The sequence below is a fragment of the Lissotriton vulgaris genome, chromosome 1_1, assembly GCF_964263255.1.
Source record: "Lissotriton vulgaris chromosome 1_1, aLisVul1.2, whole genome shotgun sequence".
In the NCBI taxonomy this organism is placed as follows: domain Eukaryota; kingdom Metazoa; phylum Chordata; class Amphibia; order Caudata; family Salamandridae; genus Lissotriton; species Lissotriton vulgaris.
The window spans coordinates 476981114-476996716 of record NC_141685.1 but is presented as its reverse complement, the minus strand read 5'-3'; the positions used below and the strand labels follow the sequence as shown (position 1 = coordinate 476996716).

The 15603-nt window shown below is 43.8% G+C and overlaps 1 protein-coding gene across 1 annotated transcript in view; it reads left to right on the top strand.

The window, feature by feature from the left end:
• Nucleotides 1–15603, top strand: part of DEPDC1 (DEP domain containing 1) — a 319914-nt gene that overhangs the window by 72927 nt on the left and 231384 nt on the right. The window contains exon 2 of the mRNA XM_086953850.1: nucleotides 9563–9828. Within this exon, the coding sequence (XP_086809976.1) occupies nucleotides 9563–9828 (266 nt within the window). The remainder of the gene's footprint in view (nucleotides 1–9562; nucleotides 9829–15603) is intronic.

The following is a 15603-nucleotide window of genomic DNA, read 5'->3' as shown; positions in this document are numbered from 1 at the left end:
AGAAACTTACCTACACAATATTCTTGTCCTCCAACTTCTTGATACAGTGTTTGGTCCACATGATATTTTAGAAACTATACTCTGTCCAAACCCTGCACCCTTCCTAGCCACACCTATATAGATATTCTACTTTTGTGCTGCACAGAACTTCCCGCCAATCTGATATAGCCAAGGATGACTTAAGCCTGCAGTCCATGAGACGGGTTTCGCATTTCAACTATTCGGTACTACTTCTTTCCATTTTGGGCAATCCTTCCCTTTTCTGGTGTTCTTTATCCATTCTCACCCCTCTAAAGATGAGTGAAACCTCCCCCCCCCCCCCCCCCCCCACCTTCCCTTCATGGCGAACATGCATAATCCTTGTTTGCCTATGACATCTGGACAGTTTGACACTCACGGCAGGGGTATGTGTCCATTACCATTCAGAGAACGTTTCCGTCCCGACAGCTTCCAATTATTCCATTTGACTCATTGGTTGCCTTTCCATTTTATGGTATGGAAAAATCTGACAAAACTTGATGTAAAATTACCGAAATGCAATGCTTCTCTTGTTGTGTTGGACACTTGAATGATAGTATGCAAGGCCTCCGTGAAACTATTTGACTAACATTTTGTAACAGATTTTTTTTATTTCTTCTTTTTTTGGTACACTTAGTAGTGTAGCCTTAACAAGTGTTACTCCTTTCCCAACCAGCTGTGTGTGTTTTACTATCTGTAACTCTTTCACCTAAATAATACTTAATTGAGATATATCAGACGTGGGTGCAGTTATTGGCATGCATTTGTCACAATGGATGGTCTTGTTGCAAGTTTCATAAATAATTGTTTCCATATGCATAAGTGGAGAACTAGTCATTTGTAAATTGTGCATTAATAAACCATTAGGTTAATTTTAAATAACTTGAAGCCAACCTTGATTTTTATTGTCATACAGTAAGTGCATTCACAAGTAATGTTTAGTGCTTTTAATTAAATCATGAATCATTTGAGAATTATTGGAATGTCACTTTGTGATGTCACTAGATGTACGATCTTCTGAGTGGATCCTAAAAGATATACTGTCTTTATTAAGCATAGCGACCTATCTTGGCGTAAGGTCCTATCCTGCAAACTTTATTTCATTAACTATGCTCCAACTAAAAATGTGCTTTAAATTGAGTCTACTCCTCAGAGCAGTGGTTCCCAAACTTTTTTAACCCGTGGCTCCCTTGACCTAATTGGCAGTTGGCCGTGGCTCCCCACCATTTTTTCACTGGTAGCCGGGTAGGTGAGATGTAAGCCCAACCTCGGGAGTACTTCCTGTTGTCTTCCTTAATTTAATTGGGATGCAATGAAGATATCATTGTAACAAAATAAAAAGATAACAGTGGTTTGATAAAAACTCGTTAAGTGAGAAATGATACAATGAGGAAGACGAAAGCAGACGTAACAGACAATAGGAAAGAGTATATCATATCTCTTCATTTAAGTTTCTTTGCAGAGTCGAAAGTAAGAAATATACTTACAGTCCACAATACATCAGTTCATACTTTAACCTGCCACGCGCGAGCAAGAAGATCATTTTGTAAATGTGTTTATATTTTAGCTTCTTCATCACAAAAATCAATTTTGTAAATGTTAAAAGGCACCTTTTTTCTAGTGAGGGTTAGGGAAGTTGCAAAACAGGTAAGAGATTTATTTGGCTTGGGGGACCAAAATTTGAGAAACATCTTTTTATTAGCATTAGCAAAATGTTTTATTTGTAAATGGAACTGCTAAAATGTACTTAGGAAAAAAACTTGTAAGCGAATTACTTGCAGCTGGTGTTCAGTCTAGTAAATAGTTGTTTAATGGCGATTTTATGTTCATGGTTCATCATAAGACACTCCAACAGTGCTTCTTCTGGACAGGCACATGACAAATATGCATCCTATTGAACACTGATCAAACTGCACCTTTGCTCATGAAGAAAAAACCGCCTCCCCCATTTGTGGCACACAGGTTCATTCATGAACGTTGTGCTATAAGACTTCAGTACATGTACATGCAAACATTTATTTCATACGATTGTAACTGATTACATGTTGTATCATAAACTCATGCCCATAGTACAATTATCAACCATAACAAGGCACAATACTAAACGGAGTGAGATTTGTCACAGCCCTTGGTCATAATTAGTTTTTCACTACAAGCCCTTACTTACCGATTTCCCTGGAAGAGGGTCCCACGAGGCGAGGCACGGCACAACACTGCGGGCAGGAACAACAAGACTGAAACGCTCTGAGCTGCGTGGGCAGAGTAATGTGAAGACTACCATCTAAACGCATGTTCAATTGTTCATACAGACGCACCTATAGCAGTGCTCTCTTCGGCCAAAACATTTTTAAGGTGGCATTTCAAACCCTGCCCGTTTCTGAGGCTCCAATTTCTTCATTGTGCGTGGCCGCACCGCGCCCCTGGCTTCTAATCACAGCGCACCGGGGTGCCGCGGCGCACAGTTTGAGAAGCACTGCCTTAGAGTGAGACTAAGCAATGTCTTCCTTAGGTGGTTAAAGAAAGCTATCAGTGTTGATCTGAGAACATCTGATGAGTAGCTGTGACTCATGCATGTACAGATTCAATTTCATTAGAAGATCAGAGGCTAACCTTATGTGATGGCTTTCCATAGTAACTATTCAATCCCAGAGATGTTTAGCTTTTATAGTTTTACATCTTGTATGCAATAACCTAAGGGCTTAGTGCATATCTGATGGGTTTCAAACCTTTTCACATTTTTTTTGTTTGTTTTTAAAACCCCATATTGCTGCTCAAGTACCCCGGTGTACCTTTGTGTTACTATATCATGTTGTGCAGAATCGGTAATAAACACTGTTAAATGTAGATTCAATGGCTTCACGTTTTGAGTGTTGGCTACTACTTTTCACGTTGGGCCAGCCATCACTTTTCTGACGTCCTTTGCCCATTTTTACCTCTTTAAAGAGGAGAAATGGCATCCACCCAAAAATAGTGGTCAGCTTTTTTTATTGATTGGATCAAGATCCATTATCTGGGGGACAATCTGCTATTTGCAGGTTGTCTGGGGCAAAGGAGGGGAAGACTCTGCAGGAAGGAACTCTGTCGAGGTTGATAGTCCTCTACATTAAGATTTGGTACTCATTGGCTAAAGAGCCTATGGAAGGTCTGAGAGCCCCCCAAGACCCAGACAGAGGTGAGACCCTTTTTATGACTTATCGGGTACCACGGATGGTTTGTCAAGGGCTATGGCACCATTGTTGCCCCCTTGACAGAGCTGACTTCAAGGATGCAGACGAGAAAAGTGACCTGGACCGATGCTTGTCAGACCGCTTTTGATGCCCTGAAATCTGCCATGTGCACGGCGTCCGTACTTTAGGCAAACCACTTCTCCCAAGAAGTTGTGGTGCAGACAAATGCTTCAGAGCATGGTGTGGGAGCAGTACTCTCACAATTGAACCACGAGGGCTTGGACCAACCTGTAGCTTCCATTAGTAAAAAGGCTGCTTCCCAGGGAACAGAGGTGGGTGTGCAATTGACAGAGAAGCTTTCGCTGTGGTCTGGGCACTGAGGAAGTTAAGACCCTACTTGTTTGGGACTCACTACAAGGTTCAGCCAGACCCCAGTCCCTATGGATGGTTGATCCAAATGAGTGGTGAGAATCCAACTGTTTTGGTGACCCATCTCACTGCAGGGAATAGACTTTATGGTGGAACAAAGCCCTGGTACAGAACACGGCAATGCTGATGGTCTGTCCAGATTCTTCTGCCTTAGTGATGAGAACTCCCAAGAGGGTGGATAGTTCTCCCCAACTTTCAGCTGGAGAGGACACCTGTTAGACTTTGCGTGGTTTCCCCTGACTTTTTGCCTCTACCTCCTGTATTTTTAATGATGTGGTGGATTTCATGTTTGCTGTCTTAGATGCTTTGGGCACTCTGCCACTGCTGATCAGTGTCAACGTGGAAGTGCTCCCTTTGTAAATTGTGATTACAATTGATTCTCCCTGATTGGCATTTTTGATTTACTAAGTGTTCCAGGGTCTGTAAATCAAATACTACTAGGGAGCCTGCAGCTTGTGCCACCCACATGAGTTGCCCTGAAAAGGTATCTCCAACCTGCCGCTGCAGTGTCTGTGCGCAGTTTAACTGCCATATCGACCTGGCAAGTGCACCCCCTTGCCAGGCCCTCACATTCCCTTTTCTTACACGTAAGGTACCCCTATGGTAGGCTTAAAGTACCCCCCTCGGCAAGGTGCAGTGTATTTGAAAGGTAGGACATGTACTAGTGTGTGACATGTCCTGATGGTTAAATACCACCAATTTCGTTTTTCACTATTGAAATGCTATCTGCCCCATAGGATATAATGGGAAATACTTTTGTAACATCTTACAAGTATAACTTCCCATTGGGACAAGATGGAGAAATAAAGATTAGACTCTCCGAACTTAGAATTTAATATCACATCTTTTAGTAAAATTGGTTTTTAAATTGTGTGTTTTGAAAAATGCCACTTCTAGAAAGTAGAAAATGGCCAGCAAGGGGTTTTGTTTGTTCTGTAAATTATCAGCACTGTTAGGACTTGTTTAAGAACAATCAAAGTACCTAAACCTGAGATTAATCAGTAGCTGTTCTATTTAATTCAAAAGAAAGAAGTTCCTAGAGAAAGGAACACAAGATGTTACCACACTAACATCATATGTACAATGAATGATTAATGAAACATGAAACCAGGATTTTTGTTTGTCTGAAAATTATTATTTAAGTTCAAGGCAAAAGATATAAATTTCTGTACAAAAAAGTGAACATTCACATATGGTAGGGTACATACATAGATATAATATGGATATTCAAGGTGTTGGTTGCTTTTCCTTTGACATATCCAAAAATGGAGTCCAGACTGCTGAGTCACAGTAATTAATTGATTTCAACTGAAAATCAGAAGAAAATCAAAAGATGACATGAGACAAAATATGCAGAATTGGACTAAACAAGTCGACGTTTCGGTCTTTTTTCGAATTTTCTTAAGACCATCATCAGGACAAAATAGTGGTATATACAATTGATGACCCTCTGTAAAGAAAACAACAATGTATTATAATATGTACATTTATATTTGAGTACCTGGTTTAACAACTCTTTGCATAGAGTTACTATTTATGATACAAGTCTAAACATATTTACATTTTAATGTTCGCATCTCAAATAACAAAATTATTTAAAACAGTCGGTGTGGCGACTGGGGCAATTTAGTTTAGGAAAAACAATGAGTCAGCAGGATCCCAGTCAAACAGTATCTATGGTGTTTCCTGATTGCAGATCAACTAATGGTAGCGTACACTCACTTTTTGAATCATAGCACGTCAGTTTGGAATTCTTGACGGCACCAGCACCTTCAATTATGGCGTGGAAGTCGGACAAAGAAATAAATCAATTGTGCGTAGGATACACTGTAAGAAATGAAAGTGGTTTGTAACTATCATCCCACTACAATGCGAAGCGTGACTATTGGCGTACTTTTAAGGTCAGCGTGGGTTACAAGAATTTACCTCGTAGTGAATATAGTGATGTAGTAGACAGATTCTGGCGGTTAATCCAATTTATGTCGCTTTTCAAATCGCTCGAAATTGTCTAAATGAAAAAGCAATGCACAGGTATTTTAATGAGGGGGTATTATTAAATGACTCTAATTTTGGGCTATTGCGTTTTCTTAGTTATATCACTGGAACAATGTTAAACGAAACATTTTGCAGTTTTCAGACAGTTAAAAACAAAGCGTGTTCGCCTCGAAGAAAAGCATTTGATATGACTAATGATGTCCTAATGGTTAGTTGCATCGATGCCAGACACATTACACTGGTGGTGTTAAAAACTAGTTTTAGCCAAATAGATTAAGCAAACACCAGAGGTTACGTTATGGGCAATAGGTTTAAAACCAAGTGTTTAAACAAAAAGGCAGGCGAAGACAGTGCATCGACAGCAAAGTATTTAAACGGAAGTTTATAGGCGAAATAAGTTAAAAACAGGAGGCTACCGAGTTGACAAGCATTCGCGGTAGTTGTGCATCAAATTTACTTACTTGGAGTCATTGTCCACGGAACGTCAAATCAGTCCGATCAAGGTTTGCAACAGTGTTACAATTTCACTGTGTTTATATACCGCTACTCGGCAAACAACGAGTCGCGTAATCTCACGATGCTATGTGCTACCACATAGCATCGCGAGATTACGCGACTCGTTGTTTGCCGAGTAGCGGTACCACATAGCATCGCGAGATTACGCGACTCGTTGTTTGCCGAGTAGCGGTATATAAACACAGTGAAATTGTAACACTGTTGCAAACCTTGATCGGACTGATTTGACGTTCCGTGGCCAATGACTCCAAGTAAGTAAATTTGATGCACAACTACCGCGAATGCTTGTCAACTCGGTAGCCTCCTGTTTTTAACTTATTTCGCCTATAAACTTCTGTTTAAATACTTTGCTGTCGATGCACTGTCTTCGCCTGCCTTTTTGTTTAAACACTTGGTTTTAAACCTATTGCCCATAACGTAACCTCTGGTGTTTGCTTAATCTATTTGGCTAAAACTAGTTTTTAACACCACCAGTGTAATGTGTCTGGCATCGATGCAACTAACCATTAGGACATCATTAGTCATATCAAATGCTTTTCTTCGAGGCGAACACGCTTTGTTTTTAATTGTCTGAAAACTGCAAAATGTTTCGTTTAACATTGTTCCAGTGATATAACTAACAAAACGCAATAGCCCAAAATTAGAGTCATTTAATGATACCCCCTCATTAAAATACCCGTGCATTGCTTTTTCATTTAGACAATTTCGAGCGATTTGAAAAGCGACATAAATTGGATTAACCGCCAGAATCTGTCTACTACATCACTATATTCACTACGAGGTAAATTCTTGTAACCCACGCTGACCTTAAATGTACGCCAATAGTCACGCTTCGCATTGTAGTGGGATGATAGTTACAAACCACTTTCATTTCTTACAGTGTATCCTACGCACAATTGATTTATTTCTTTGTCCGACTTCCACGCCATAATTGAAGGTGCTGGTGCCGTCAAGAATTCCAAACTGACGTGCTTTTGATTCAAAAAGTGAGTGTTCGCTACCATTAGTTGATCTGCAATCAGGAAACACCATAGATACTGTTTGACTGGGATCCTGCTGACTCATTGTTTTTCCTAATCTAAATTGCCCCAGTCGCCACACCGACTGTTTTAAATAATTTTGTTATTTGAGATGCGAACATTAAAATGTAAATCTGTTTAGACTTGTATCATAAATAGTAACTCTATGCAAAGAGTTGTTAAACCAGGTACTCAAATATAATTGTACATATTATAATACATTGTTGTTTTCTTTACAGAGGGTCATCAATTGTATATACCACTATTTTGTCCTGATGATGGTCTTAAGAAAATTCGAAAAAAGACCAAAACGTCGACTTGTTTAGTCCAATTCTGCATATTTTGTCATGTCATCTTTTGATTTTCTTCTGATTTTTAGTTGAAATCAATTAATTACTGTGACTCAGCAGTCTGGACTCAATTTTTGGATATGTCAAAGGAAAAGCAACCAACACCTTGAATATCCATGTTATATTTATGTATGTACCCTGCCCTATGTGAATGTTCACTTTTTTGTACAGAAATTTATATCTTTTGCCTTGAACTTAAAAAATAATTTTCAGACAAACAAAAATCCTGGTTTCATGTTTCATTAATCATTCATTGTACATATGATGTTAGTGTGGTAACATCTTGTGTTCCTTTCTCTAGGAACTTCTTTCTTTTGAATTAAATAGAACAGCTACTGATTAATCTCACGTTTAGGTACTTTGATTGTTCTTAAACCATTCCTAACAGTGCTGATAATTTACAGAACAAACAAAACCCCTTGCTGGCCATTTTCTATTATAACAAACTCTGCCCGAGCCCGCAAGGGTATATTGGGTTGCTCACCTTCTTACACACTTCTAGAAAGTAGGCCTTTCCTTGTTTAACCCATTTTGTGTGCCTCTGCCTGATTGTGTATTGACTGTCTGGTTTTGGAGTGACGGGCCGTTTTTCCGATGCAGCACTGCTGTGCGAGAAGAATCTCCATGCATCGACGCGCCATTGCCGAAACCAAGGCAGCGCCTATCGCGGCTGCAAGAATTGAGGGATTGTGTTTGTAGAAACCGCTGCATGCCGCTGCATCTTTCGCCGACGCATCCCGGATTTCCACACATCGCATCTGTGCAACAAGTTTTCCCAACGCATTGCCCACGGACCACAATAGTCTTAGAGTTGACGCATCACTTCCCCCTAGAGACCGGATTCAACACATCCTTTTTCCTGCATGCAGCACAACTGTTGCATCGCCCGTGTGAGGGTGCCCCTGCATGAGCATTACACTCCTACAAATCCCGGAGTCGATTCTCAAGGCTTTGTAAGTGCGGTCAGCCCTTTCAAAATCTATAGTAGACATCAGCCATTGTGATGTCTATATAATGGCTGGGCCGAACCTGTTCATGTTTGGTGTCTTCCGGTATTGGAGATATGGTCCCATGTACTAGGGGGCTTCTTGGAGGAGCCCCCTGTACTCCCGGTTACAGCCTTTCAGCGCCTGACAGCAAGCTAGTGCTGCTGCCGACCACAGACACTGTTCTACGCTCCTGCTGCTGAATTGAGCTTGAGCAGGGGAAGGTAGAAAGTCTGGAGAGTAGGGATGCAACTTGTCGTGAAAGGCCCTGGAATTTTCAACGTTCCCTGCAATCCTCCAGGCCATGAGCAACAAAGGCCCCTGGAGGACTAGATGATGGACATTCCCCTCCAGGTCCTTGAGGAGATTCGGAAATCTCCTCAAGCCCTGTTTGGATCCCCAGTCCTGGAGGAAGGCATCAAGGGCCATTGCCTGTGGGTCTGGACACCAACTGTAATAGCTTGTTAGTTGATGATCAAAGCGGCACGTAAAGAGGTAGACCGAGAACGGGCGCCAGCTGTTGTGGAGAGATTGAAACTCTGAGGAGTGCAAACGCTAGAGGCTCGTGTCCTGAAGGTGCCAGGACTGCAAGTCTGCCACCTGTTTTGGCAACCCCTTGGGGATGCTCTGCTCTTTCTGAGACTAGATTGTCTAGGCAGTAGTCCAAGATGCTGCGGCAGAGATCCAAAAGGTTCCTGTAGCAGATACCCTTCGAAGTGATTTATGTAATGCAACCCTGCTCCGGAGATCCAAAAGGTTCCTGTAGCAGATACCCTTCGAAGTAATTTATGTAATGCAACGCCGCTGCGTTGTCCATTTTGAGAAAGACCCATCAATATCCTTGGCCGACCTGCCAATAGTTTGAGGCAGTTGATGTGCATGGATGTTTCTTGTGAGTACCATCTTCCCCAGAAAGAGCATTATTGGGTGTAAGTAATTTTTTGGATGTGACAAAATATTGTGTACTCTTTGGTCTACCAAATAGAAGCATGGACAGTTTAAAAAATGTAAACTTATGTGCGCAAAATATGCTATCTAACTAATTTATAATTTATACTATTTTCTGTTTTCTTTTTTTATAGTGGAATGAAGTTACTAAGTATTTCCGTGCAGGAATGCCAGTTAAGAAACATAGACAACATTTCAAAAGCTACGGCAATTGCTTTACTGCAACTGATGCTGTGGATTGGCTCCATGAACTGTTGCGGAATAACAGCAACTTTGGTCCAGAGGTCACAAGGCAACAAACTCTGCAACTATTGAGAAAGTTCCTAAAGAATCATGTCATTGAAGATCTGAAAGGTAGATGGGGAACTGAAAATCTGGACGATGACAATCATTTGTTCAGGTATGCAGCAGAGATGATTAAAAGGCATAACAATTGGTTTAAGAATTGAATTAATTTTGTGATTTGTGAAGATGTTAAAATAGCAACATGCTTGTAAACTCCTTCAAACATATTAACATTTACATTTAATATACTTGTAAATAGTCCTACATGTAGCTAGGTCTTGTAATTTAAATGCTACCAGTGTACCTTCAGCATTCATTGTGCCACCCACTGAAGTAGCCAATTAAGATGTCTCGGGTTTGCCACTGCAGCCTGTAGTGCAGTTTTAAACTGCCATTCCGATCTGGCAAAATAGACGCGTTGCCAACTCTAAACCTTCCTTTTATTACATGTAGCCTCTAAGATCTGCCCCGAAGTCTCATATGGGAAGGCTGCATTGTATTTAAAAAGTAGAACATGAGGGTTCACGTTTTACATGTCCTAGCAGTGAAAAAACCTAGTCGTTTTTCACTGTGCTAACTTTGGATTAGGAGCAGATAAAAGTATGCAGTTTAAATGCAAATGTAATTGTAGTTTTAAATCCTCTTTAATGGTAAGTTGGATTTTAAGTCACAATCTGAAAATGCCACTTTTAGAAAAATACTAGAAAACTAGTGGTTTGGACGTGCTTTAGTAATCTGTACATTCATCAATAACCACCTTCAAGTCTTAAGTGGTTATGGTTCTTCTTTTTCACCTTTTTATGATTTCATTTATTTTAAATAAAAGTGTAATCGGCATTTAATTCAGGTTATTGGAGAAAAACACTAGGTAATACAATTCAACGCAAACCTAGTGACATCACATTAAACATGCTACGAAGTCAGCAAAAACAAAAATACTTACAAATAACACAATATGACAAAGGACGGACCAGTCCTTATTAACAAGACAGTGCAAATAATTATATTTTAACCATGCAACATGCAAGTTACAGCTAGACCACACAATGATTACAGCAGGCTAATGCCCTTTTTGTATACAATGTGGTTTTATACAGCTTAACAGCCAATTTCTTCAGGCTCCAAAAATATTTAAAATGAGATCGGAATTACAGGTTACCACTTATATAGCATGAAATGTTCGCGTTAAAAAAGAGTCTAATTTTCATTTACTTAGAGAATGGAGTCTTGTCCCTTTGTATCTTCAACGCATCAAGAAAATGCACTTGTTTTCTTCCTGTGATGTTATTGTGAGAGATGTGAGTAACTTTGCCTGTAAATTAGCTTCCTTGCTTCTTTGACTGTAAGGAGTAGCATGTGCCTTTTGTTGCCTGCTCAACTGGATTTGCTCCCACTCGCTCCTCCTCGAGCCCTACCTTCCAGAGATTGTGCTGCTGCACAGCGCCTGCTATCACCTCTGCATAGCGCTCCTGTATAGCGCTTGGTATCATTTTACTTTAAGTGAAGAATTTTATTTTGCATTTGCCTAATATCGTTTTTCCTGCGCAATAATCTAATTTATTGATTTGCTCAGTGCTCCTGATTACTGGCAACTTTAGCGCGTGTACTGCTTGAATCGTGCTACCCCACCGCCATTTTGCTGTTGTTTGTGTTTACCTGCCCCCGTGTCTCCTCCCCGCTCCCGCCTCCCAAGCTGACCCTCCCACGCTCCCCCCCCCCCCCCCATCCATTTATGGACAGATGTACCCACGTGCAGCGTCCACGCGCTACGGCCGCGCCGAATGTGCGCCAAAGGTAAGCCCGTCTACGCCCGTCCGCGCCCAGCGCCAGACCCCCTGGCCCCCGTAATGCCCAGCCCACTCGCATCACTTACGATGCCACCACCCTCCTAGCCCTTAACCCCGGCCGCTCCCCCAACTGCGTCCAAGCCGCTCCTGGACACACCCATGGACCCTTCTCTTGCAACTCCTGCAAGTTCGACGGTGTGAGAAGTTGGCCTGATATGCAGTGCTCACTATTCTAGTGATCACTATGTATCAGTCCAAACAACCTTTATTGATTGGTTGTAAGTCAACCTTATAAACCAGCTATCCTAGTAGCGTGGATACGAGCAGTCTAAGGCTAAAGACTCGAGAGGGCGTGTTAAGCCAGCTGTTATACCACACATATACCCCTTGAACACCAAGTGAAAGGCCACCACACAAGTGTTATGAAAATAAACAGTGTATTTATTAAAATCACAACAGCCCTGTACTCTTTATGAGGACAGGGTACTAAGCACAAAACAAAACTCTTACGAAAATACTTTAGTTAGCACAGTATATACAAATGCCCGAGGGGCACAGAAAACCATATACTCAAAGTGGAATGCGAAATTACTAGCATGTAAGTACAGTACTAATAGGCTTTGGAATCGCTAGGTCTTGACTATAGAATCTTCAGATTACTTCTAGGAGGCCTAGGGGACTCGGGTGCAGAGTGTGCACTCTCTCGCGGGATGCGGGACAAAGTCTATGGTAGATAGTAAAGACAAAGTTAGTGTTCTCGGGCGAACCCGACCTGGTAGGAGGAAAACGAAAGTGGATTCTGACCCTTGGATAGTGAGGCTATGCTGGGGCACCGAAATGCCGAAGTTACCTAGCCCAGGGGCTGCAGCTGCATATGTCTCAAAAGACGTCGGGAATCCTCGTAGACGGACCAGGAGCCTGGAAGAAAGATGCTGGCAGGCGACCAGTGAAGAGAGTTCGAAGTGATCCAAGCCTGGATCTTGAAGATGGACGATACCTGAAAGCAGAGGGGACCAAGTTCGAGACTACTAGCCAGTAGTCGGGTGGCACCAGGAGGGCACCGGATGGTAGTCACCTCGGCTAGGTGAGTGGGTGACGCTGTGCTCTGCAGATCTCACGGACCAGGAGGCGTTGTCGGCGACCAGGATGGAGGAGCGAGCTGTCCCACGATGGATGAAGTTGTCGGCGTCGCTGGACCCAGGATTGGGCAACAAAGCCTTGGCAAATTCAAGCCCACGCGGTGGACCTAAAATGGCGTCTGGAGTGGACCAGGAGGGTCCGGGGTGCTTCTCTTTTGGAAGGAAGCAAGGGCCAGTCTGGAGCAACAAGACCAGCAGCAGTGATGTCGTCGGGCGTCGTGAAGAAGGCCACAAGCCAGCCGGCTAGTAGCCAAACAGCGCGGTGAGCAGCAAAAAGCAGAAGGGCCCCACGCAGATCGTGGAGATGCTGGGGGGCTGATCTTCGGTGCTGGAGCTGCTCAGGGTCGGGGCTTCTCGGACCCCAAAGCACTCACCAGTGGAACACTCGGTGGGCTTGCTGTAAAGAAGTCGTGCAGTCTTGGCGATCGTCGGTCCCTCGAGGTCTCGTCGCACTCACGGTTCTCAGCTTGGCTGTAGAGGTGAGTAGAGGTCAGAGGTGCCAGGGAAGCCGGGTCTCGTCGAACTGTGTCGTCGGATTCCTGAGGAAGGACTTGCAGCAGACCGCAGTGTTCTTAAGATGGTGCCTGCGAATGCAGGGTGACTACTCCTTAGTCACAAGGGAGAATCTTGAAGAAGAAATCTTGATGTCCTTTCGCAGAAAGTCGTGTCTTGATTCCAAAGATGATCTAATTTGAACAGGGGGCCCGCTCCTGTCTTTATACTAAGAAAAGGGGCTGACCCGGTGACTAGGTCCTGCCTATGGGTGGGACTAGGAGGGGGGTGGTTACACCCCTCTCCCATGCCGGACTTTCCCCAGGCCAGGGGCTGGTGTGCCCCTGGAACTGGTTCTGACCGGCCTATGCGTAGTGAGCACCGGGGTGCCACTCAGCAGTCACCTTCCTGTAAAGCCCTGCCTACCCAGGATATACAAAACCCTGTCTGGGATGGTGCTAGCACCGCCCCGGACAGGAAACCCTTTGTCCAAGCTCTCCTCGCTGGAAGGACTCCCAGCAGCAGGAGGTCAGACTCGTGTCTGTGGTGGCAGCATCCATTTTGTGGAGCTGAGGCTTCGTTTAACTTTAACCGGGGTTCCCAGTTACATACATGTCATGTCCCTCTAGAAGGGTGGAATGCTAACCCCGTCGCCAGAATTGGCGAGGGGTTAGTATTCCAATTCGTATGACACCTTACTCGACATGTTTTGATAAAGCAATACCAAAGATAGCATTTAACCGCGAGGATTATAATGCACTTAAGAGTATATGGTATGCGTTATCATGGAACAGCTATTAGGACTTGGTTCCGCAAGCTGCAAACGGGCTCAGCTCATGCCAGAGCACCATTTCACACGCTTCCAAGCACTCTGCCTTCAGGATTGTCAAGGCTTGCCATAGGAGTGACTGATAGGAATCTGTGTTTCCATTTCTAGGGTTAGATATAGGTATACTATATCTATAGCAAAGGGTGATTACACGACTTTGCCCCAGCTGTCATGCAGCCAGTTGTGTCAAATTTAGGAGGCCAGCCAGGGGTGGCATAATACATGCTTCAGCCCCTGGTAGGCCCTGGGTACACCTATGCCCTGAGTTACAGGGTCTGATAAGGTGGCCCAGTACCAATTGGTAAATGCACCTTGGGTACATGTTGTAATTTAGAGAGAGAACAGCCAGGCTGTGGGTCTGATTGGCAGGCCCACAGCCAGAGAAAGTCGTAAACCAGTGAAACAAAAGCAAAAAATCTGGGTGATCATAGGATTGCAGACCCTACTCTCCTATAGACGGCACCAAAACCAACTCCTCATCCACTAACACCAACCAGATATCTGACACCAACCACCTTAAATGCATCCTGCTCAACACCCGCTCGGTCCACAGGCACGCCATCGACCTCTGGAATCTACTAGACCCCATTTCACCGGACGTCGCCTTCCTAACAGAAACATGGATGAATGCTTCTTCAGCCCCAGACATCACCATTGCCATTCCAGAAGGATAAAAGATCATCCGAAAGGACCGCATCAAGCATACAGGAGGAGGCATCGCTATCGTCCATAAGAACTCCATCCGCATCTCAACCAGCTCAGACGTCAACCTCGCTAGCGCCGAACACCTTCACTTCCAGATCCACACCGACCCCAAGACCACACTCAGAGGCACCCTCCTCTACCGGCCTCCAGGACCCCGTGCTCAATTCAGTGACAACATCACTGACTTTATCACCCCACACGCCCTCCCCTCCGAGGACTACATTCTATTGGGAGACCTCAATTTTCACCTGGAAAAGAGCAATGACAGCAGCGCCACCACCCTTTTGGACCATCTCGCCGACCTCGGACTCAAACAACCTGTCTCTACGCCCACCCACATCGTAGGTCACACGCTCGACCCTATCTTCACCTCCAGCAAACATATGTCATTCAGTCACACCACAGCTCTTCACTGGACGGACCACAGCTGCGTTCACTTTACCTACAATAAGACCACAATCCACAACCATCCTCAACCCACCCTGCGAAGAAACTGGAACAAAATCACCAGCGACCGGATCTCCTCATCGCTTCTACTAAACCCCCCCGCCCACTCCTCAAACCCCGACCAAGCAGCCATCAACCTCACCCAATGGCTATCCAACAGCGCCGACATCCTAGCACCGTTGAAAAAACGCCAAATCAAGCTAGGCAGCAAAAACGCATCCTGGTTCAACGATGATCTTAAGAAATCGAAGAAACACTGTCGCTCCCTCAAAGGCCTGGAAAAAAGATCCTAACACCAGCACCAGGGACGCCTTCAAAAACGCCACCCGCATACACCACCAACTAATCCGGTCTGCCAAGAAAGCCGCATTCAAAGACCGTCTAGATAACCACGCCCACAACAGCAAGGAATTTATTCAACATCGTCAAAGAATTTACCAACCCATCAGCCAACTCCAACAACATCACCCCCTCCCAAGCCCTCTGCGACT